This window comes from Carassius carassius, chromosome 15 (genome assembly GCF_963082965.1).
Source record: "Carassius carassius chromosome 15, fCarCar2.1, whole genome shotgun sequence".
NCBI classification, from domain to species: domain Eukaryota; kingdom Metazoa; phylum Chordata; class Actinopteri; order Cypriniformes; family Cyprinidae; genus Carassius; species Carassius carassius.
Genome location: NC_081769.1, coordinates 28,272,254 through 28,297,999, shown reverse-complemented (window position 1 = coordinate 28,297,999; position 25,746 = coordinate 28,272,254). Strand labels below are relative to the sequence as shown.

At 35.0% G+C, this 25,746-nt stretch overlaps 2 protein-coding genes across 5 annotated transcripts in view; both read left to right on the top strand.

Annotated features, from left to right (window-relative positions):
* Positions 1–111: 111 nt before the first annotated feature.
* Positions 112–6,827, top strand: cmtm6 (CKLF-like MARVEL transmembrane domain containing 6). 2 transcript variants are annotated; one of them, XM_059567101.1, is made up of 5 exons: positions 112–261; positions 533–685; positions 6,026–6,202; positions 6,424–6,522; positions 6,611–6,826. In XM_059567101.1, exons 2-5 carry the CDS (start codon positions 560–562, stop codon positions 6,770–6,772), a joined length of 564 nt encoding a protein of 187 aa, XP_059423084.1. In that variant the 5' UTR covers positions 112–261; positions 533–559; the 3' UTR covers positions 6,773–6,826. The 2 variants fall into 2 exon arrangements, with proteins under 2 accessions (XP_059423084.1, XP_059423086.1); XM_059567103.1 differs by lacking the exon at positions 112–261 and having other exon boundaries at positions 540–685; positions 6,611–6,827.
* Positions 6,828–9,012: 2,185 nt separating this feature from the next.
* Positions 9,013–25,746, top strand: part of cpne4a (copine IVa) — a 56,906-nt gene continuing 40,172 nt past the window's right edge. Inside the window, exons 1-2 of one of the 3 annotated variants that reach the window (XM_059568309.1) lie at positions 9,013–9,205; positions 17,917–18,106. In XM_059568309.1, the coding sequence (XP_059424292.1) occupies positions 17,936–18,106 (171 nt within the window). In that variant the 5' untranslated portion in view covers positions 9,013–9,205; positions 17,917–17,935. Of the gene's footprint in view, positions 9,206–9,872; positions 10,007–17,916; positions 18,107–25,746 lie in introns of those variants that run through there. The other 2 variants (XM_059568310.1, XM_059568311.1) reach the window with 2 other exon arrangements.

The window sequence follows — 25,746 nt, the reverse complement described above, 5'->3', positions numbered from 1 at the left end:
CAAGACAGTTACAGCGATCTTTATATAGAAAACAGAGTTGAAATCTCGTACAAACGCTGAGAAGTATAAATCGCAGAAACAAAAATACCAAAAACACCTTTCTGCGGTGAGGTGTCGCTGACTTCAGCAACCTCCGTAGGAAGTCCTTCCTAGAAAACCGAGGGAGTGCGGAAGTTGTACACAAGTCTTTTCTCACACAGGTTGGTTACACAAAGGACGCGTGAACGGCATAAACAGAGCATATTAAAACAACCAATCGAGGTATTTTACTCTTTAATATTTATCAATATTGTTGTCATACATAATCGATTGCATTACGTGCTGCAGTGTTTGTATCGATCGTTCTGTGTTGATTGATTCTGTTAGCTTAGTTAGACTTGACTTTGACTGGTGTACTTTCGCTTTTCTCTGCGTGAACACCAGTTATCGACGCGTCATTACTTTCTTTCCTTTACAGTATCACATATCTAAAACTCTGCTGATTTATAAACGCTTTTATCGCAAACCTTTTTTGTATATTTCTCGTTTTCAGGTTTAGCTACATTATAAAGGCTACAGTATGGCCACCACAGACACGGTGTACAACACCACAACGACCGCGCACGAGCCCAAATCAAGAAAATGGATCGTCGTGCCTTCAGAGAACATGGACAAAGTTAGATTAGTGATAAAAGTGATTGAAGTGGTAAGTTTTATGTTTTATCTGAAAACAGTGTTTCGACGCTGGACGCAAATGTGACCACATGTTTACATGTACTGTGATCTCAATTTACACGATATCTCTTTTTATGTTTTCTAATATAACTATATACGCACTTTCCTTTATAGCAGTCTAACGTAAAATACTCTTTTAACCCTTCAGACCCAAGTACGTTGGGACATGGTTTGAATAAGAAGTCGTTATAGTGAATAAGTGGTTGATCCGGTTCAAAACACAATGCAAGTTAAGCAAGCATTATAAGAAAAGTGTGTGAGTTCCATTAAAAGTGCATAATAGAAAACAAAAACGCCGGCAGTCCACTAGCCTCTTAAAGGTAGGGCTAAAATATGACTACTGATAGTGTTTATTAGAACATTGAGGTTTCTATTACATGCCAATGAAAGATCCTGCTGAACGAATCCATTGCCCTGTCTCAAACTTCTTTACTAATGCAAATGATGTTTAACAAGTCCTTGGGTGCCAGTGAGGAATGGCAGCTTTTAAGAATAACAAGCTTATTTTCTAAACAAGCGTGGCGATTCCAGCATTGCAGTCATGTACTGTTTGGTAGTTGCTCATGGGGCTTTTGTCTAGGAGTTGAGACAATTGTTCTTTGTCTGGGTTGAAGTTAGAAATTCCCACCATTTACTTGGCATCTTCCTTATGTGTCAAACTGACTTCTGTAATTTATGACGAAGCATAACATGCACACAGCTTGGTTCACTAAGGAATACTACTGTTCGAGTCTATTTAGTAGATATTGCTTGTGCTTTGCAGAGACATGCAGTGGACTCATGTGAGGCGAAGTCCTGGTTTATTTTGTATGAGGTTCACCATCATTCAATCATCGCAGTGTTTATGTTACTTAGCACACAATAAGCATTACACTATATCCTTTGAATCCCAAATACTGGTGTGGGCTCAACAGGTTTGTGCAAAACCTGTTGCTCTATTTTAAACGGTATGAGAAATGTATATGTGCTTTATTGAAAGCAAGGAATCTGACCATTTGTTTTGAAGGGTAATCAAGAAATGCTTGGCTTTAAAATAAAATCTGAAATTATTTTAGTTTATTTTCTGAATTAAATTAGATTTTTGCACTTTGAATGTAATTTTCTGAAATTTCAAGACTCTTCTGTACATATTTTATCATCTTAGCTTTTAGCATAATTTTCTTCTCAGGGTGTTACTTATTTGTTGTCACTATTTTAAGTGTTTGAGTTTGCAAGGTCACAGCTGGAAAGACCAAAGGGCGTTGTCTGCTTGCATGTGACAAACTAAGTGATATCAGGTGTAAGAAATGCCTTTAAACTGTTAATGCAGTTAGAGAACAGATGCTAAATTCAATTGCCATCTTATTCTTAACTTACACGGTATGTCGTGGTGAGTCAAAATGCATTTCAGAAAGCTTACTAAAAGCAAGAATCTTTAAGTACAGGGAAGTGTGCTTCAGAACACATTAAATTTAGAAAAATAATTACCACATAGAGGTTAACATTGAGACAAATATACTCTGTATAATAATTACCCTTACAATCCAGGGCCTGGTCTCATGCTTTTTCAGGAAATTAGATTTATCAAATGTTTCTCCTGTAGTATATTCAGGGAAATTGCCACTGGAGTTTTTGTCCATGTACCCACGTGTTGTTCTCATGACACTGAACAGTATGTATTTAATCAGAACAGAGACTTGCTTTTTAATCATATAAAGCAAATCATACAGTTCAAACTGTATACAAATGTAACTGAAAATTCAAAAAAGGGTATATATTTGACACTCTAACTTTAGCACTCACTATTCTAATTCTATTCTTAAAAAAAAAAAAAATCTAACTACCTTCCTAATCTTTTTGTATTCTATTTTTTTTATTTATTATACAATTTTATATATACAGTACAGACCAAAAGTTTGGACACACCTTCTCATTCAAAGAGTTTTCTTTATTTTCATGACTATGAAAATTGTAGATTCACACTGAAGGCATCAAAACTATGAATTTACACATTTAACATGTGGAATTATATACATAACAAAAAAGTGTGAAACAACTGAAAATATGTCATATTCTAGGTTCTTCAAAGTAGCCACCTTTTGCTTTGATTACTGCTTTGCACACTCTTGGCATTCTCTTGGTGAGCTTCAAGAGGTAGTCACCTGAAATGGTCTTCAACAGTCTTGAAGGAGTTCCCCGAGAGATGCTTAGCACTTGTTGGCCCTTTTGCCTTCTGTCTGCGGTCCAGCTCACCCCTAAACCATCTCAATTGGGTTCAGGTCCGCTGACTGTGGAGGCCAGGTCATCTGGCGCAGCACCCCATCACTCTCCTTCTTGGTCAAATAGCCCTTGATGCCTTCAGTGTGAATCTACAATTTTCATAGTCATGAAAATAAAGAAAACTCTTTGAATGAGAAGGTGTGTCCAAACTTTTGGTCTGTACTGTGTGTGTGTGTGTGTGTGTGTATGTATGTATGTTGACCTCTAACACTAGCTTGCTCTATTCTTTTTTTATTCTATCTGTTTTTTATTATATCCTTTAAAAGCTCTTACTATGTGTACTGCATTTAAGCTAACTGAGACTTGTTATAGCACTTCTATATCATTGCACTTTTGTTGTTTTTGATTGCTTCCATTGTCCTCATCTGTAAGTCGCTTTGGATAAAACGACTGATAAATGACTAAATGTAAATATGTATATACATGTTTATATTAGGGCTGGGTGATATATCTAATGATACGAGCAATGCAATATCGCGTTCATTATCGAAGGCGATTCATCTGTTATAATGAACGTGATATTGCGTAGCTTGTCAGTCCTCTATGGCTCTGTCTATTAAATGCCGCTCCATTTAAAAGCAGGTTATGGCGATTTAGCGGTAATCACAGAACCAGATTTACTGACTAGATGCGCATGATCATATCGTTAGATATATTGCCCAGTCCTAGTTTATATATGTATATATAAAAGTTCCTTTTTTATGATTATGATTGTTTATTAACTGGTGTCTTCTGGATGCCCTTGAAATTCCCTACTTTTATTTCCTTTTCCATTGATATGACAACACTGGAACACTTTGGTACTTTCCAGATGAAAGCTCACCTAGATCAATTGCTGAAGCTGCTTCTTTAGAGGCCCTTCAGTGAGAAGAGTATCTTTCCTCATCTACCTCCAAACCACTTTATCAAATCTATTTCCCACAAACCATAGGATATATATAATTTTTTTTGTGCTACATAAACCCAGTGCAGTGTACAGTTTTAGTAATCACCAGTGGGAATTTGCAGCTGCTTGGTTTCAATTTTAAAAAGGTCAATGGCACTTGATATTCTGTGTATTTCTAAACAAATGGTTTTGAGTGTTTCTTGAGTTTGTAAGACAGCTTTTTTTTTTTTAAACTCTGGTTTTTAGGAAATCAGTCTACCCACAATGTATTCATCAGAACAGAGATGGTTGACCACAGTCAAGTGACCGTACTGTATTGTGAAGAAATGCTTTGATTTTGCTGAGGACGGTCTATTCCAAAATGCTGATTGATTTTAGCACTTTAACTTTACATTTTTATGGATGTTTTCCAGGAATGAAGCTTTGTTCGTTTCAGTTTCAGACTGAAATTGTTTCTTTGTGGTTTCAGCATGCTTGATTAAATTTTAGGTCATTTCATAAATGTCTCAAATAAGCCCCTTTTTGGGTGGTGAACAGCAGCTGTGTTCTATCCGGCTTGTTTGTATGGAGGGTTTTGAATGGATTCTGTGTAGTAGCGATAAGGTTCTGCTTCTTAAGCCACAATAACAATTGCATGCGAAACCTACCCTGTTCCTTCCTAGCAGTCAGGGCTGTCAAAGCTCAAAACTGACGTTATGAGTCAAACATGGGCTAGTCTGGCTTTGTCATTTTGACGTTGTTTCTTATGAAATTAGATTTTGTGAGCACGCTGTTAGGATGATCTCTTCCTCCTTATTACCAGTTATACAGATTTTCCCATTGTGCACTGAATCTGTTCTGTTTTTACCAATTGAATGTCAAATATTAGCTATTTGTTATAAAAAAATTGAGGTTTATCATTTTCTATACTCTCTTTTGCATACAGAATAATTAACCGAGTTTTTAAAATGAATACTGAACAAAAACAAAATTGTGCTTTATTTAAAAAAAAAAAAATAATAATAAAAATGTACTGAATCATACTAGTAGTAGTAATACTAATAACAGAAATAGTAAATGTTGAAATGACCACACTCTAATAGGGCCCTATGAAATCTGTTTAATTATTTTCTCCACTCCTTTTTAATAGTTAAATTAAAGTTTATTAATCATAAAGCAAGTCTAATTAAAATCATGAAACTTATACATTTTCACATCAATTTAATAAGTTATAACAAAAATTACATATTTAGGCCATATGAAATGTTTTATTTTTTCTCATATCTTTTTCATACAGCGTGCAGCATCACGTGTCTAAACAAATAGCACGTGCTGTCAGTGATTTCAGCCACCAGAGGCCGCTCTTGCACTGTATAATGACAGACCCTTCTCAGCCGCTCCAGCAATGGACACAACCCAGAAAACTATCGCATGGATTTTTACTGATAACCGATTGTTCCAGGAATCAAATATCGGTGCCGATTAATCGGCAAAACCAATACATCGGTCGACCTCTACTCTCTTCCCCTTTGTCATATTGATTCATGAATTTATATTTTATATCCTCAAACTGTTTTAAAACTATAAGCATATTGCTATGCCTTTTACTTGTGGCTTAAATAAATTATTTCACTATCAACCCCAGAGTTTAACAGCAGAGATGTTATTGACCTGTTCACCACCACAAACAATGCCGAGAGTTATTTTGAGGGACTTCTCTTTATAGTACATTTGAGTAACTTACTAGCATGACCACATCATTTACAGTCTGTCTTGTTGCCAGTTTCAGTTCACTAAAAGGAAATTGTGTGGAAAGTCTCCTGGAATTACAGTGAAAATTGAACTGTTGGACTGGAAGACCTTTTAATAGTGTACATGTGACTAAAACATCATGAATATCACTTTGCGGAGTGAATGTCCTTCTGGGTAAATATCTTGTTCTCACTTTTAGGAATCCCTTACCTGATGCTGATGGATTTATATCACACCTGGTTTTGACTGAGGATGCATGTTCTCTAATAGAGTGTTAACAATATACAATATTTTGTCACTTAGGCACATCTAAAACACCCAAATCATTCATATTGTCTTCTATACAGGATAGAGTTATTGAAATGGAAAAAAAGAAGCTGATACTGCCACCTGGTGGTTAACGAATGCACTTGGTTTTCATTTGTGTCCCCTCAGCTTCTTTCCCTTGTGGCTTTTGTGATGGAGGAGGTGGTGTCCAGCTGTTCGCAATGTGGACCACTCTACTTTTTTGAATTTGTCAGTTGCACAGCCTTGCTCTTCACACTGTTGCTCCTCATCCTCCTGGCCACACCGCTGCACCAGAGAGTTGGAATTAACAGCTGGCCTACTCTGGTAAGTCAGAAAACACTATTAATAATAATGCAATATCATTCAGATCTTAAATATAGTAAAAACTTTTAAAGATTATAAAAATATTTTTTTTTGTTATACATTGTTTTACACAATGTATAACAATACATGTGTGACCGCTCCTGACTAGTCAGAATCACTTATTCAAGAGGATACAGTTTTATCCAGTGTAAAGTTAAACCACTTCATTTCATTTTCCATAGGATTTTGGATACACATCAGTCATGGCAGTCCTGTTTCTCCTTGCCAGCATTGTGTTTGCGGCAGACAGTGGTCGAACGAGTCTGGAGCAAGGCGCAGTGGTATGATGACGAAAGATATCTGCTTTTTTTTTTTTTTACATAGCTCTTACTGACCTGCTAACATTTAACTGTCCTTCCTGTATTACAGGCATTTGGCTTCCTGGCCACAGTGGCCTTCTTCATTGACTCGGGTCTGTTCTTAAAAAATCACGGTATTCCTTGGCGGAAGGGAAACAATCAACAAGCAGACAACACACCCAGACCAGAGAGTGAGAAACTTAATGCTAATGGAATGGACTTAGTGAACTGAAGAGTTTTACCAGCAGTCTGCTGCTGTATTCAAAAGCTTTTTCCTATTTCTCCTTCAATTTTTATTATACATGAGAAATGTTTTACCCAAAGTGGATAAAAAAACCCTTAATATTTCCATTTCAGTCAGTTACTAACTGGCATGTTTTATATTGTGCCTGAATATTTTTTTATATTTTTCATAAGCTGTAATTTTACAAGTAGACAACATTCTTACGTAGTGATTTCTGTGTAGGGATTGTTTTATTTTTTCTTCTTTCACACGGATATCCTTTTTTTTAAAGCAATCAAAAAATATTTTGGCCGTACAGAGTATACTTTTGTATCATTACACGCACACAAAAAAAATCATCAAATCCTTATTGGAGAGTATGTGCTGCACAGGTTTTGACAATTTATACTTATGAATTAACGTACAAAAAGATGCACTGTATTTCTTAAAGAAGTACTCATTCCTGATTATTTTTATAGTTATATATGCATTTCCTGAAATAATATATTTTGGAGAAAAATCAGGGTTTGATCAGGTTGACCATAAAGATTTTTGTATTACCTGTTTTACTGCACAGGAATATGAATATAATATTAGATAAGAGGCAAAAAAAAATCATGAAATATTTTCTTTTAATACTTGCACTGTAAACATATGTCATTAAATTACTGTAAAGATGTTTAGTGAGCTGTTGAAATGAATGAGGGGACAGCAAGATCAATATGTTATGGCCCTGTGATTATCATGTTTTGCTCTGCAAGGGACGTCAGGGGTGTACAGTCATAGATTTGTTTCTTCTCTTTTATTCAGATGTCATTTTTGTATTGTGTGGAACTAGAAATGTTGTGTATTTCTTTTGTGCTTTATCTTGTTCCATGTGAGGCCAGGTCTTGCTTTTGTGAGAATGTTGATCTATGAACATGAAGCGTTAAATCTAATGGAAGTTTAATACCCTGACGGATCTTTCTTTATTTGGAGGTATGTGCGTTTAGGCCCAAATGTGTTTGTTTAAATGCCCGTGGAGATGAATGGACTGCAAGTTTTCTGAGACACTAATCAGCCTTACGCTCCACCCTCCTGTGCTGTACAACTGACTGCTGCTTTCTGTGTTAAGAATTGTGTATATTTTAAATCCTGATATTGTGTTGATGCTTTAAGAAAAGCCACTTTTTATTAATCCATTTTAAAATATGGATCAATCATATGGGAAGTTTAAATATGGCTAAGGATTTTGTTGATTTTTAAAGTAAAAAGACTAGTGGGCCTGTTTGAATACCAGCATTGTTTCTACAAAAAGTCACATGGAACATTTTACAGCATTGTTTTTATAAACCTCTCTGCATTCCAGTTAAGAAATAAATCGCTCCTGGGCACTGAATATCAGACTCATGTTTTTATGTGTGGCCTGTTTGTTACTGCCTGGCAAACCAGTGATTTATAGCTGAACAACACTGTATGTAATGTGTTTGTACCGGTTTCGAACTTGAGTAAGTCTAAAGCACAGGACAAGTATATCAATGTTTATTTTAAATTTTTAAATTGCATTTTCAAGGTATAGAGATAAGTTGGCTTTTTCTTAAATTGTACTTCCCTAAAGCTTATACTAGATGTCGCTGCCTGCACGGTTACCATCTACCAATGACATTGAAGACAATTTTCACTTTAGGAAGACTACGACAGGCATAAATAATGGCTTTGGTTGGATAACAATTTTAACTTTTTGTTTGATTTTATGGCCATTTTTAAGTCACGTTTTGCATATAAAGTAAAGTTTTATAATAGGACTCTATCTATCCTAAATTATAGGAAGGCTTGCTGGTCATCTTAAAATTGGCCGAAACACATGGAACCATTTCAGATCAGCAAATTGTATCATTGCAGGCTCAATAAGATTAATGTTAATTTACACTCTTTGTTGGAAAAAAAGAAAAAAGAAAAACGGCCTACTCTGATCTGGTGATCTGGCTTTATAGCACTTTTTAGTTGTCCAAGGCTGGGTGACTAGCCAAACCAGTAGAGCATCAACTTGGGCACCGGCTAGAAACTTTACTTTATTTTTTTTGCTGGGATACCGTAGGCATATTTCCATATTTCAAGTTTATACGTAATTTGCATACTTCTCAACTTCAATTTATGATCAAGACTTATTTTCTGTTTATATATGTCACGTTTTAATGTTAATTAAGGAGAAGGAGCAAAATTGAGCCTGTGTACCTCCCCTTAAAGTCCGCGTAACCGCTGAAAGAATCTTCTGAGGCGCGTGAAGGGGAGGGACCGGCGCGAGAGATGCACGCGCTATACTTTACTTTGCCTCATCTGCACAGCGGCTTGAGAATGGAGCTCGACTCCTTGTGTGGAGCGCATGTCTGCTCAGTGCTCTGTGTTTGATGACAAGCAGCGAAGCAACAATATACCTGGAATTATTTTTCATGTTCGTTAAAGGTGAGTGAAACGCTCTCTCATCTCTCACTGCAGAAGCGCTCGCGAGCGCAGGTGCCTCATACAGAAGCTCTCACCTTTTTGCACTCTAATCACTTAAAAATGAAAGAGGATGGGGACCATTTTTTGTTAATAACTTACAGTAGTAGAGAACTTGATAGAGGCACGCATAAGCTGTAGAATTAATGTCTGATAGTCTGTTTATGAAGTTAATATAGTGGGTTAATTTTTTTTATTTGTTACTCTGCTTACCGTTATTCATTTAATTTAATTTCGAAGCATGGATAAATTGATGTGCTGCAAGATAAACAAGAGAAGTAAATTTCCTTTATTAATTGTTTAACTGGTTAAACTGCACACCTAGCGTGGACACAAAACGGCTATGAATCCAGTAAACAAAAATATTAGTCATACACAAATGGCTTTTAATTACAACAATAAGTAGGCTACAATTTTATTTAAAAAGTATATGTGCTATACTTTTAAAAGTACTTTAAATTCAACCAAGATGTTTTCTTGACACACATCAGTCTTCATTTATAAAGACGCGATTCCTTCAGTGTCCAGATGGGGGTGAACAACTGAAGCAAGTTATATGTATGAGGTTCTTTTACTTGAACATGTCTGTAGACAGACTTTAATTCACTGGTAAAACAGCTGGATGGTCATTAGATCTCAGTTGTGGATGCCAGAGAGGAAACATCAATAGCATTATGTAGCTAAATACTGTATATGATAACATTGAACCGCAAGTCTGGTGGATCTTTTCTGTAAAAATACAGTGACCACGTCACAACCATCTTGGTGAGTGTATTTCATTAAATGTTATGAAGTACCAAATGTACTGGTAAAAATGTGGCATGATAAAAAAAATCACAATGACTTTTGACCTTTTCTGTACCTTGTTTAATTACCTCTAAAAACGTTTTAAACAATATCTCACACAGTAAAATTATGCATTATCTTTTAAAATAAAAATTATTTAAATATTATATATTATATTATGCTGTTCTTTGGAACTTTTGATTGATCAAAGAATCCAGAAAAAATGTTTTCACAAATATTTTAAAATGTGAATTACAATGACAGATAATAAATAGTAATTATATTTCACAATGTTACTGTTTTCACTGTGATAGAGCTGTGGTAAGCATAAGGGATTTCTTTCAAAATGTAAAAAAATAAAAATACAAACCCCAAACATTTGATTGGGAGTGTATGGTAAGTTTTGTTTGCATCCTTTTGAGTTGTTGTTTCCAAAAATGTACCTAGAAATCTTGATTATACAGTGGTTATGGAGTTTATATCTCATATAACATTCAAGAGTTTTTTGGTTTTCAGTTTTCTTACATATAATGCCCTATCTTTACATCCCTTTATCTAATCTAACTTCTATATATATATATATATATATATATATATATATATATAAATATGTTTAAATCATGTATATATGAGATCACATTTCATCCCTTAAAAAAGTGCAATTTAGTTGTGAACCAAGGTTGAACCTTTTCAGGATTCCGTCTTTTCATTAGGTCTTTGCTTACCGTTTCATGGGTGCCTTGTGTGTCACAAGCTTTTAATGCTTCTCCATTTACGGAACGTGTTATGTCCCAACTAATTAGCAAACTTCCTAAAGAATAACGAGCTGATTCATTTTCAATAGCTGCCTGCGGTCTTGTTCCCATCCTCATCTAATCGGGCAGGCTGATGAGACTATCACATCCAAGTGAATAATTGGTTTGTTGTAAATGACTGGAAATAAGGGCAAAGATGGCAGGATGCAAGACTCTGGTGAGATTCCAGTCGAATGCATCTTTCATTCTCTGTTGAGAGCCATTATTGGTGTTTGTCAAATTAGGCACACTGGCTGTAAGGAGAGGAAATTACCTACTGAGATGGGAGAAAAAAATTCCTCTCATGTTGAGAGGAAGGCATAACACGGTAATGGGTTTCATAGGTTGCATCTGACGTGGCACTCCTGTTTGTTTTTAGCAAAAGTGAAATGATGCAGAGTGCTTAATACTTAATAATAATAATAATGTGTTGACAACAAGTCATTAGTGTGTGCTTAAAACCTAATCAAACTTTTACTGAAGTCTAGAAAACTGTCTTTTATGTCACATTAGTGGTTGTATAAACTACTGTTCAAATGGTTGGGCTCCTTCAGATTTAAATTAAATTTAAATTAATTATTTTGAAGACTCATCAAGGCTGCATTTATTTGATCAAAAATAATGCAATATTGTGAAATATTATTACAATATCAAATAACTGCTTTCTATTTTGCTATGTTTTAAAATGTAATTTATTCTTGTAATGGCAAAGCTGATTTTTTTTAGCAGCAATTACAGTACTCCAGTCTTCAGTGTCACATGATGCTTCAGAAATCATTCTAATATGCTGATGAAATATTTCTTGTCATTATCATAAGTTGATGTTTCTTTGACGAATGATTCTTTGATTAATAAAAGTTTAAATGATTCATTATTTGAATGATGTTTTTATGTCAATTTTAATCAATGTAAATCAATGCATAAATTCAAAATAAAAAAGATTAGCAGTGTATACTTATTATCAAATGACTGTTATAAACGTTTAGACATTTAAGAGAAGTGTACGTAGAATTTAGCATATTGTCAGGGCTGTGCTTTTCATGATAATATTAATAAAGTCAGCGTGTGATTTTTATACACACTTGTTGGTTTTTGTATTTTTTTTCTACTTTGTTGGAAAATCTGTCTTGTGAAGCAACCACAACCTAAAATCATCTTCTAAATCAAGATTAATTTATTCTTGTATTCTAAATAATCAGATCGTTGTTTTTTTTTTACCATCTGGCAAACATGGCATGATTTGCATGAATTATTTATATTGCTTTTTGACAAAATCCTATAAACTCCAACAAGCCATATTTTCTGTCTCTAATATAATAATAATCAAAGCCACCGGGCTCTGGAGACGACTCGTGGCTTCTGCCTCTGCAGAAATGATTAAGTACCCAGAGCCTGTTCCTGCTGAGAACAAACAGAGTGGCTTCACCTCACACATACAGGTTCATTTATCAACAGCGCTGTTGATTTTTACGTTGAGATCATTATGAAGGGTTCAAGCTGAACGCTTTACTCTGTTTTTAAACCCATTACTCACTGCACTAAGAAACTGACAGGGGAGAAATAGAGCCCACATAAATTAAACAGGGATCTTAAGTGGACTATTGCACACACAACTCTTTAATTTTGATGATTTGAACAGGCTAAATTACTTTATTGCTTATTCCTGAATCTATTTCCCTGAGCATATCAACACAACATTAAAAACTGTGTCAGCTGTCATGTTGTGTGCAGCTGGATTTGATTTATTACCCACTGACGTAATCTCATTAATATTCATAGGTATGCATATGTAATGTGTAGTATGCACAAATTGTTTTTGACAGCTTCCACCGTTAACTAAATATTTGTAAAAGTTTGAATAGTGAACTTTTTATTTATTTATTATAAATTGGAATCAATATTTTTTACACTATATTTAATGCTACTTCCTAGACCTATTATTATTTTTTTATTTAAATTGTTTTATTTATTTAAACATTATTAATTGACCTATATGATTGTCATTTGCAAATACAAAATTTTCCAACGAAAAAAGGTATTTTGTTGTTGCTTTGGGTTTGGGTCAGTCAGTATTTAAAAAAAGAAAATAAATTAGAACTTTTATTGAACAATGATGCATTAAATTTATCAGAAGTGACAATAAGATATTTACTGAAGTCTGGAGTAACGGCTGCTGAAAATCCAGCATCACAGGATAAATTGTATTTTATAAGAAAATTAAAACGGAGAACAGTTATTTTAAATTGTAATAATATTTCACTATATGTTCTAAATTTTTTGATCAAATAAATCCATCTTTGGTAAACATAAATTCAAGTTCCTGTAAAATGAGTTTCCACAAGCATTTTCTCAACAGAATGCATGATTCGTAAACATTTGTGCATCTTTATAGCTTTATAACACATTTTAGAAGCTGTTATTTTGTTGATTTTCCACGTTTCAGTCATTCAAAACTTCATTTAAGGCTCATGAATGAAGTTAAGCAAGCTGATGATAGTATTAGACTTCAAAGAATGTCTCAGCATTCAAGATCTGCACATTGGAACTTGAATAAAAGGCCTGTCAAAAGTGTTGAGAGCTTTATCACGGTTATAATGCACTCTGTTGTAAAAGGAAGAATCTTTTGGCATCTTGCAGAGATGGTATTATATAGCCATGCTGACAGCGCTCCTGTGGAGACTCTGTATGATATGAGGGTATGAGAGGAAGGTTCAGCAGGGAATCTGCCTTTTGTTTATGCTTGTTTATGATCTTGAAGCTAAGTGAAGTATTTCTGCTGATGTACCAGTAACTGAGACTGCATCTCAAGTGATAACACGTGACAGGGGAAAGGTTAGATATTACCTATCAAAGTGAACAGCATAATCCAAACCAGCTCATCATTTGCTGAATAGCTGTTGCCAAGCTTGCCCTTAATGCACTATTTTTGTATGTTTATTTGTTACTTGATATTTTTACTGTATGACAAGCCTACGGAATGCGTTGCTGCCAGGTAATTGCTTGTAAAATACTTGTCAAGGGAGATATCTGCCACGGCTAGCAGATAACCGTTCAGAAGTGCAAGCTTGCCATCTGTTTACCTTGGCAGTTTTACATATGAAAACCGAAGCTCTGGATAAGAGCATCTGCTAAATTCCATTAAGGAATGTAAAACTAAAATTCTTAAGTCTTTATTTACTCCTTTATGTTGTAACAAACTCAAATTCTCTTTAAGTTTTTCTGTGGAACAAACAAAAGTGAATTCTTAAAGAGTCAAAAATGAACATTTGCTGAAAGTGTTCTCACCCTCAGGCCATCCAAGATCTAGATTTGTCTCTTCATCAGAACAGATTTAGAGAAATTTAGACCAATAGATCCTTCACAGTGAATGGGTGCCGTCAGAATGAGAGTCGTAACAGCTGATATAAACATACAAATAATGCACAATAAACAAAATTCATTAAGATGTTTTTAACTTCAAATTGTTGCTTTCAGCTAAATACAAGTCCTTTATAATATTGTTTTTCCTTCTGTGAAGAAGTCATTTGGATCAGGAGGAGACACATATGTACAGAACATAAACAGTCCAAAACAGTTCTAAAACAAATATGTCAGTGGATTCTGCTGTAAGAGGACAACAGTGACTGAAATTGTTCACTGAAGGAAGCATTATGGATTGTGTACCAAGATTGACTTTTCAAGTTAAAATGCTGCCTTAGACACATTTTCACTTTGGAAGACATTAATTGATGGACTGGAGTGCTGTGGATTACTTGTGGATTATTGTGATGTTTTTACCAGCTGTTTGGACTTTCATTCTGATGGCACCCATTCGCTGCAGAGGCTTCACTGGTGAACATGCTGATGTAATGCTAAATTTCTCCAAATCTGTTCTGATCAAGAAACAAACTCATCTCCATCTAAAGTACATTTTCAGCAAATTTTCCATTTTTGGGTGACTATTCCTTTAAGTCTTAGCAGTTTTAAACTACTTTTTTTGAATGTATGTTTTCCATGAAAAAAATAACAGCTTACAGGTTAGGAATTTTATGTGTGTGTAAATAATTGCAGAATCTTAACTATTAAATGAACTATCTCTTTTGAGTACTGGTTAATTTTGATCTCTTAGTTTAAGTAGTTATTATGAAAATTTTCCAAGGCATTGAAGGGGTCGTATGATGCGATAAAAAATTTTCCTTTCTTTTTGGAGTGCTACAAGCTCTTGGCGCATAAAGAAGATCTGTAAAGTTGCAAAGACTAAAGTCTAAAATCCAAAGAGATATTCTTTATAAAAGTTAAGAGCCAACCACACACCCCTTAAAGGGCTCATTCAAACACACCCCCATGTCTACATCACGATGTGTGAAGATTTACATAACACCACCCAAATGTGCACGCAAAGAAAGAAGGCGTAACTTTTAAACGTGAACCTTAAACCGCATAAACACATTGCATTATACCAAATACACCAAATAATGTTCTTTTTAGCAATGTCATACGACCGCTTTAATTTATTCTTCACAATACAAATACCTGCATATATAAACACTGAGCTTTTTATCTGTTGGTGGGTTTTATATGGCCAAATAGGGGGATCCGAGCTATGATAGAGGTGATTGCAATCCCATAATTCTGCCAAAGCAAATGAATTAATCTGAGCCAGAAGGGATTATGTGGCAAAAATTGGGGGATTTCTTCGAGGTTTCCAAAAAGTGTTGTTCAATAATCCGCCTAGTTTCTCAGTACTGCTTCCACCTTCCAAAAAGCTATGATGCATGAAACATTTAGTCTTGAGTTGCTTTAACAAGCAGGATACTGTATTGAAATGTTGTAGAAAGCAGAGGGCTATTAGACGAACATTGTCAGATTGGTGGACAGCATCCCGCTTTATGATTACAGCTGTTGTCGCAGGGAGTTCCTCAAATTCTCATTTAGTTTCACCATTAGTGGAGGAGACTGCATGTACCGGTGGAGTCTGTCACAGAACCGCTGCTTACCTGCCACCCCATCAGCTCCACTGTGTTGCTGTTCTCTTGAGACTGACACTTTACTGAGTACAGAGGTGGGGTTTCAGCACAACCTGTATTCCCAACATGTCCCAGCAGCCATTAGAGATATCAAGTTTGTAAATCTTTCTCATGTGTCTAGCTTATAGACAATACCTGTTTTAAACTTTGAGTTAGTCTTGGTGTTCCTTTCATATTTACTGTATGCATGATACATAGACCTTTGAGATTAAGTTCTCTGATGTGTGGTACAGTACAGTATGTACAAAGAAAGCAGTATTTAGCAGGGCATAATGTAGTTTAATGAGTGTTAATGGGCAAACAGAGAAAATGGAGTCATATTTCACGTCAAAACCAAAAATAATGAGAATCCAATGGGAAGGTCCATAGAAAATAATGAAAAAACAGGAAAGTAATTATGTGGATACATTATGAAAGTGAGAATTAATTAGAAATGCAAAAAACAGCACCATTTTCATTATGCAAAATAGCGTTTCTTACTTTTTCTTTTTGGTTTTTATGTGTTATATTCAACTTAATAGTATTTTTCAACACATGCACAACCTTGGTCTTGCAGAAGAGGCAAGACTTTCCAAAAGCAAATAAAGCTATTACTGTTTTTGGCATTTTTATGCCATTTTTATTCAAAGTACGTTAGCTAGATGGGGCGAAGATGGGGGACTGAGAAAATAGATTCAAACTCCGTTTACCTGCATGAGCACCAGAACTCAATATGTCACAGCTTGTGCACTGCTGCTTTATAACTAGGTGCTATATTTTGATGAAAGACTAAAAACAAGCTAAAAACAAAGCCTTACCCTAACTGCATACAATATTTAGCATTTATTTACTTTTAATCAGTTCAAGTGTTATGAATGGGTGTAATTTAGCGCTGAAGATTTCTCGAAAATTTTATTTCTGCTGCAGACATTGTGTAAGTCTATATAAAGAGGCTCAGTGAGAGTCATTAAAACAGAGACAGAAATAGACGGGAAACTGGCTGAGAAAACACTCAAAAATAGCATCCAGAGGATGAAAGAGTGATGACGTAGTTTGCTGTTGATGTTGAGAAGTTTTCACATATGCACAGAGGGAGAGAACCACTCACCTCTGTATTATCGCTGCTGACCTATAATGTATGAGGCTGTCAGCCGTCAGTGTGATACAGTGGGAGTGATGGATGACTTTGCATTGGCTGAGAATAATCTTTTCATTGAGTTGTTCTCTTTCACAGAGCAGTTCTCAGGTCAGATCTACCGCTTATGGTCTGCTTCTGGCTGGATTACTTGTTTGTGAAGGTTGCAGCCACAATTTCATACACTAACTATGACATGACATTAACTAGCACAACATTACAAATAGGGATGTGTTTTCTACCATTTGAGCTTTTGTCTGCTAAGGCTGGCATCACTACTACTATTGCACTTTCTGGTATTTTCCTTCTTTATATTAAGACACCCATCCATCATTCAATATACATTCATCAGCTCAGATTTCTCTCTTCTTTTCCCTCTCTCTCCACATACACTGTGTAATTTCAGTTAGCTCAGCTGATTCACTCTATATTGTAACTGATTGGGATGGTGGGGAATCTGATTAGAAATTTCCCCACACATCAGCTCAATGAATTACCATGTCTATAGGATTCCCATAGGTCTCAGTATAAACGCACAGACATATTACATTCCAGTGAAAAATTAAGGTTTGTTACGTATGTAGCAAATTTTTGAAATAAGCAGATACGTAATTTTCATTTATAAAAAACAGATTCATTTGCATTCTTTAAACAGAAAAGAAGTAAAGAAATGCTTGGTGCTATTTATTTTGTGATGCAAATACAAAAGCATTTAAACTGTCAATCAACTTAGCATCTTTGAATAGACAAGTGGCTTTGAAAGTAAATGTATATACGTAGTATTGTTTATTTTATTTCTGTATTGTATATCACTGGTTTACAGTTCACAGCAATCCATTTTGCAAGTTGGTTGGACACATTTGTATTCTATCTGTGATATTTTAAAACTGTAAAAATATTTGTAATAAATAACATTACTTTGAAACGGACAGCTAAAAGAAAAATCTGATTAAAATTTTTTTTTCCCCCTCTTAGCACATTTATTTCCTGAAACATGAGCGACATCTACGAGTCTGCAGCCAATTCTCTGGGCCTGTTCAACAGCCCCTGCCTGACCAAAGTAGAGCTGCGGGTCGCCTGCAAAGGCATCTCAGACAGGGATACCCTCTCCAAGCCGGATCCCTGCGTGGTCATCAAAATGCAGTCCCATGGCCAGTGGTTGGAGGTGGGTTTGAGTTTTATGTGTTTAAGATTTGTGGTTCCAGTTGGATGCATTACATTTCTAGTTATGTGACTGAATTAAATAATTTTTAGCTAGTTACGTCTTCTAATTCTTTTGGGAGGCCATATCAATGCATTTTTTCACACATTCCTTTGCTGTTTTCTTCCAATTTTCCACTCATTTTCACACCACACCATCACACATGAGTGTAGGTTTGGATATGGATGTATAGAAAAGTCCCTACCAAAATGATTCAACTACTGAATATTTCAAATTGTTAGTGAATATACAGTAATGTAAGAATATCATGCTTGCATTTGTATAATATAATTATTTTATTTCAATTGAGAAGTGAGATATGAGATACTATTGAAGTTTTTATTAATATTTTGATATTTTTAATTTGTGTTTCCTGTTTTAATGGTTTTGTTTTTGTTCAACCACGCAACGGTTCAGCCGACAGGCAATTTCAGTGTGTAGGTGAAAACATAGTGCCTCTGTGTAGTGTAATTGATTTTAAAACCTACACAAATACCTCAGGCATGACACAAATCCACAGTTTTGCCTCATAATCTGCCAGTTAAGTATAGTTGAGTTGTTATCATAATAGTTTATTTACTGCGGTGCTCCCGCATATGCTTGATCTTTGACAAGCTGCCTATATATATATATATATATATATATATATATATATATATATATATATATATTTGTTGGTGAATGTGTGAGAGCATGCATGTGTGTGAATGAGCGAGAGAAGCAGGAAGCACATGTTCTCTGAGAAATCTCCCTGTCAGGTTATGAAGGCTTTGCCAGCTCACCAGCAGGAATCTGTTCTCACCACTCTCAATCTCATTAGACGTCCACATATTCACTTATGGTGATTCTGCTCTTTGAGTGTGTGCGAGTGTCTCGGAAGGGAACCACACTGTAAAATCTTAATTTTGCGACATTTCGTACCTGTTCTCAAAGGACCTCTTCATTCCTCCTGGAAATCCCGCCATGAAGAACATTTGAAGAACGTCTTCTGTTTAGCTGCACTGTTTGTTCTTTAAGGTCCACTATAGCTGAGCTTGTTGCATTATGCCTTTTATAATTTTTCCAAATCCAAATGCCCTGAGACTCATTCATTAGAGATTTTAAATGGGATTTCTTGTGAAATTGTGTTTAATGTTGTAAAATAAAAATAAACCAAAATAAAATAAACCAAAGACATTTTCAAAGACTAAAAACTCCTTGTTTATGAGCTATAAGCTAATGTTTATTAAGAGAGAAATATCATGATATTTAGTTTCTCTGATGTTGCCTGAAGCAAATTTAAATTTCTAGCTCAACAAACACAAGCACTGATTTACTGCAGTCATGATTGCATTTCTCTTCACACCTCTTAACCCGTTTCCTCCAGTATTCAGTGCGATTATGGGTCAGACTCATTTATCTGAAAATGGTACTTATGAAAGCTATTGTATTGAGTGCCCCAATGACTTAAATTTCATATCCGTGGGTTTTGGCTAAATCTAATTTGAGTGGATTATCCCTCTGTGATCGTTTCTCTCTCCGTTTGATAGCTCATCTCTCACTTTCCAACTGTACACTGGGAGCCATTATCAAATCTTTAGCTGAAGTATGACATTGTTAATTAAATTTGGTCTGGATTTTGCTACCAAGCATATCCCTCATTCATCTGGCGCTGTGAGAGCAGAAAACTGGGTTGGGTTAGAGAAAGTTCAGAAACAGATTTTATACAGTAGGTTATATAAAATTCACACTAACATCCAAACATTTGTGATCAATAAAGAAATGAATAGGCTACTTTTATTCAGCAAGGATGCCTTAAGTTGATCAAAAGCGACAGAGAAGACATTCATAATGCTTCTTATGAACACAATATGTAACACAATAATGTGTTATGATATCCAGCAAAAATTTTGAGCAGCACAACTATTTTCAGCATAAGAAATGCAGTTGTTACTAACCACAATATTGAACATTGATGTACTTTAAAAGCAAATGGGTTTACTATAAAAAAAAACATAAAAAAAAAACATACTGTCTGTCAATAGTGTTGCATTTTGAAATGTCAGAATCAGCAGTGGGTGTCTGTTGACCCTTGATCAAGATTAGTGTTTGTTTGTTTGTTTAGCTGGTGGCTCTTGAATGAGCGTAAGTACAGGAAACAGCACTTGTGTGCCTGAACAAGCTTTTAAACTGCGGCAGTCACAGAGAGTAAAGACCTGCTGCTGACCCTGCCTGCAATTAGCCCACTGCAGCACTGCAGCTGCTCAGAGCTCGAGCACCATCAAACAGAGAGATGGTCACAAATCCACCATGCTCTGAATCACAAAGAAGGCACTCCAGACTGTGTACAGTAAGTCATGATGGGCCCTCAGTCTCTGGGGTGAAGGTCCTCTAATGCACTCAAGCCGTTTCCATGTTGTGCCCCTGAAAATGTGCTGAAAGTACGAATTTTTCATGGCAACTCCATTTAAAGAGGTTTTTGCTCACTGGTCCTGTGCAACTTGGTCTAATATGTGTCATTTAAATCGTGTAAATGGCCTTTTTTTGTTTTTCAGTGATCAGTTTCTTTCTGACTTCTCATTGTAATGTTTTTATCTTTCTCCATTAAAAGCAACTTTTAAAACATTTAGGGTATGAAATGCCTAGAAGTGATCATTCAATTCAAGATGTTTTTGCAATATTATTATTTTTTTAAATCTTCTGTCCATTAAAATTCATGTTCCTGAAATTACTTTGCCTGAGAGAGAGATTTTCCTAATGTAGTTAAATTAGCTGTCAGACAGCAAGTTGGAATGGACTGGAGACAAGTGATAGTCTGATCAACCATACTCCATTTTAAAAAGCCATCTGCTGTACAGTCTGTGTGTCTGTACATGTTTTCGTGTTTTTATTATTATTATTATTATTGCAGCCGGGCTTATTTACTCAGAGACAGCAGCTCATTTGTTTTAAGAGTGTGACTGAATTTTGTAGCAGTTTTGTGTCTTTCATGATTATATATATATATATATATATATATATATATATATATACATACATATAGTGAGTGTTATAATGTAAATGTATACTAAATGTAAATATTTAATATTATGTATTATTATGTAAATATTTAATATATTAGCAAATATATGTGACCCTGTAGCACAAATCCAGTCATAAGTAGTACAGGTATATTTGAAGCAATAGCCAACAATACATTTGTATGGGTCAAAATTATAGATTTTTCTTTTGTGAAAAATTGTACCTTTAAGCTAATCACTTTTTTGTGTTAATTATAGAAAATTTTCTTTAGTGTGTCTAAAATATGTTATTGACTAGAAATTGACTTCATGAGTGCAGTTGTATACAATTTTGTCCAGTGATCATACAATTATTGGTCAGAGGGTGTGGGATCCTTGTTTATTATCAAACACTACATGTGTGTAAGAAACCCCAATAAAAAAAAGTGTTTTCACTCAAAGAACCTCATAATCATAGCACTGAGAGAACTGACACCACCCTCTCAATTTCTCTGAAAATGAATGCTATCTGAGCAACACACCAAAAATGTCCGGGTCCAAAGTTACATTGCCAACGGCTATAATGACCTGTCAGCGTGTCAGATCCCAGTTCCCTGGCTGTCAGCTCTCACCAATAATCAGACAAAAGGCAGAACTGAAGATGAGAGTCTTGACTGTCAGCGACAGCATTCACTCGCACATCTAAATGACTGTGGCAGGTGGAGCTGTTCTTTCATCTACCCAGAATGCCAATCACAGGAGCAGGGAGCACTCCTGTTGAATAAGGAGAGCGTATCTCCATATTGCTCCCTTCGGGGTGCAATCTAGATTACACTCAGACTGATCAAGAAGGATTTCATGGTCTGAAATAATTGGATATCGATGTAAAAAGAGTGACAGAACTGTAGGTCTGTAGCTGCAAGCTGTAGTGATGTCATAGTAGTGATTCTCACATCACAATAGCATACTACTGTGATGTTTGCCAATGGAAGAGACACTGAAACTAGTGAAACTATACTAGTGTGTTGTGGTTGATATGTCATTGCTAAAGAGTCCTAAGTTGTTGCTAGGGCATTATTAAGTGGGTAAATGAGTAATCTGAGTGGTGGCTAGACAGTTGTTTTCTAACATACTAGTCAAAGGCTGCATTTATTTTATAAAACATACAGTAAGAACAGTAATATTGTGAAATATTATTACATTTTAAAATAATCATTTTCCATTTTAATCTTTTTTAAGATTTAATTTATTCTTGTGATGACAAAACTGAATTTTCTGGAGCCATTAAAGGGTTAGTTCACCCAATAATCAAAATTATGTCATTAATAACTCACCCTCATGTCGTTCCAAACCAGTGAGACCTCCGTTCATCTTCAGAACACAGCTTAAGATATTTAAGATTTAGTCCGAGAGCTCTCAGTCCCTCCATTGAAACTGTGTACGGTCTACTGTCCATGTCCAGAAAGGTAAGAAAAACATCATCAAAGTAGTCCATGTGACATCAGAGGGTCAGTTAGAATTTTTTGAAGCATCGAAAATATATTTAGGTCCAAAAAAAAAAATCATTATTACTTTATTCAGCGGTATATATAACATGCTTTTAGTCCTCTTGAAAATTTTCATGCATGCGCAGTATCATCAACTCAACTCAAGTTCTCAAATCGAATGTGTCAGAAAGAAACGGTTCTCGGTTCAGTGTACTGGTGATCCGAAAATCGATGCAATCAGTTCTTGACTCGAGAAGAGAATCAGTTCATTGGTTCAAGTGTGTGTGATAATATGTGATCCTTTAATTTGCCATGGCATGTCTGTTCTGAAAGTGAACATTTATCTTGGTTTGTCTTTCTTCATCTTTCTATCTTTTCTTTTACCTTGTAAACTGCTTCTTTTTTATCTTTTACACTTTAGATTTTGTGTAGTACTCGTGAATGTGAGAGGCACATTTCTCGGTTCAACTTTTGGTTACCTTGGCATTTGCTAAAATGGAGCTGTGGCTTATCATGGTGCAGTGCTCTTCAACTTCAGTGACATTTAATAAATAATATCAATATTCATGAAGCGTAAGAGTAAACATAGAAGGCTGACAGAGTTATGCAGCTAGACGTGGGTCATCTAGGCACTGATGATTACAATCTGTCAGTTATGTGATGGAAGATGTCCTTTCCCTGTGTGTTCCCATTGTGTTTTTTCACCCCTTCATGGGCACATACAAGATATTTTTGTCCTTAATGTCTACAAGATGGACTGCGGCTGAACATCTCTTTTGCATTTGGAGCTCTGTTTCACCATCATTAATTTATCACAATCAAACTTGAATTTGAAAGTTTCTCCCTGTTGGATATGGACATATTATTGCAGCATGTTTCCTCACTAACTTTTTGAATTTAAATTCTTATTATAAGGAATTCTAAATGCTTTGAATCCGTTAATTATGAGAGTGTGCTAGAAATTCTATGGCTGTTTGTAGTAGCTGAATATTGCTTGTATACTGCCCCAAGTCCTTTTAAATCATGTAAATTCACTCGGCAGCAATTTTGATAAATCCTCCAGGTATATAAAACATGCATGTTTTAGAGTAAACAAATCATATCAAATGCTATATTCAGAATTTTGATTTGAGTTTAATTTTAAAAAACTCTATTTTATACGATTTTTATTGGTCTGTCACGTCCTCCTATACTGTCTCTTATACCATTTACATTTACTATTTAAAAATAATAAGTCAACAAGTAGTTACTACTCCATAATAAATGTTTACTTTATGTACAATATCATTAAAATGTTTGGGGTCAATACAATTTTGTTATATTTTTGAAAGAAGTCTCTTAAGCTCACCAAGGCATTTATTTGATCAAAAATACATTAAAAACAATAATATTGTGAAATATTTTTACAATTTAAAATAATTTATATATATTTCAAAATAGGGCTGGATGTTTAATCGAAAAGTTATCGAAACCGAAATTCAGAACCTCTAACCGACTTAATTTTCCCATGTCGGTTATTTCGGTTTTTTAATCCTGTTAATACTTCCCCCTTAAAAGCATACTACCGCGTGTGTAGCCACATGATTCTGCCAGTCAGTGGCAAAAAAAGCAAAACCAGTGTTCCCAACTCAGCAATTTTGTTGCTAGATTTAGCAACTTTTCAGACTACACTAGCAACTTTTTTTCCAAAAAGCACCTAGCAACAAATTTAGCAATTTTTTACATTTATTTGGCAACTTTTCGGCAACGTTTAATAAGTGACTTGAGTGATAAAAAAGGCTCATATTTTCATCTAATATACACAAAAAGAGGAAACCAAAGATGAGATCATGTAAATCAAGTTACTTGCTGTTTGCAATTGTTTGATTTATTAATAATAATACAAATTTAATAATTGTTCATTAACGATACACCGTGTTAGCTTGTAACTGTGATTGCTGATCACTTATCACATTGCAAGAACAATATCTAGAAAAATGGAAAAGGTACTAGTATTTTTCCAGGACATTATACATTATCCATTGTAAACTGAAAACACTAAATACAATGCGTAATTAAAAATGCAGGTGAAAAATCTATACGAAAAATTCCTTCATACTAACATAATAGATTTTGCCCTATTTTTAGAGTGTAGCATACTAACTAATACAATACTTAAAACTATTGCTCAGAATGTGTAGTAGTTTTACTAGTTTACAAGCTAAAAAAATAATACAAGCTAAAAAAATAAATCTGAAATTGTTCAAAAGATTTGTAAGTGTTCAACAATTCAAAAAATACAGTTGTTAAAATTTTAATATTATATTATGCATTATTATTATTTAAATTAAAATATAAATCAACATATCAAGTATTTTTGCTTAGATTTGATGCAGTGACACAATTTTGCGTAGTGATAACGTAGTGCCGTCATCACACAATGACATCACAGCGTCATTTAGCAACTTTTAGCATCAAATCAACCTTCCTTTAGCAACTTTCTCTGAAAATTAGTTGGCAACACTGAGCAAAACACGGAGGTGAACACATAGTGATGGCGCGCGAGCGGTGAGCCTTGCGTCTTCACTAAACTTTTTCAGTTGTATTTTTTTTATGGTTTGGACATTCAAGTGATTAGACGGTCGGATGGGAATTATTATTTCGAGCTCCCATGTTCGCGCAGCTGCATTGTGGCATGAACACTCATATAAACAGTAGCTGTGAAGATCGCACGCACAGAGGAAAGCAAAAACTAGTTGTCAGCACTGTCCTGTGATTTATTACTAAAGTAGCTTAGAATCTCAAAATTTATTATAACATATTTTTCTACTTTTGAAGGAACTAGGCTATTTACAACCCACAGCTTCACAATAATATAGAGACGGTATGACTAATTCACAGACGCAATCACTCATACTGGTACTGTGCTAATTTATCTTTATCTGATCTTTATTTATCTCTTACACCGAGCAATAATCTATAAGAAATGTTACGAACATAGATAAAATAACTGCTGATAGTGAGCTATGATGTCAGATCGCGCTTTCAATAGGAAAAATATCCATTTTACTAGTTGATCTCAACCGTCTGGCTGAGGCCAGTCTAAAAAGATGCTCAGGACAGTTGACAGAACGCTGCTGCGTGTCGTCATGAAAGCGCA

Bases quoted from the DNA above. Each gene is read 5' to 3' on its own strand.
- cmtm6 (XM_059567103.1), top strand. From the start codon at position 560: ATGGCCACCACAGACACGGTGTACAACACCACAACGACCGCGCACGAG. The intron at 686-6,025 runs GTAAGTTTTATG...GTGTCCCCTCAG, and splicing joins TGATAAAAGTGATTGAAGTG to CTTCTTTCCCTTGTGGCTTT. The intron at 6,203-6,423 runs GTAAGTCAGAAA...CATTTTCCATAG, and splicing joins TTAACAGCTGGCCTACTCTG to GATTTTGGATACACATCAGT.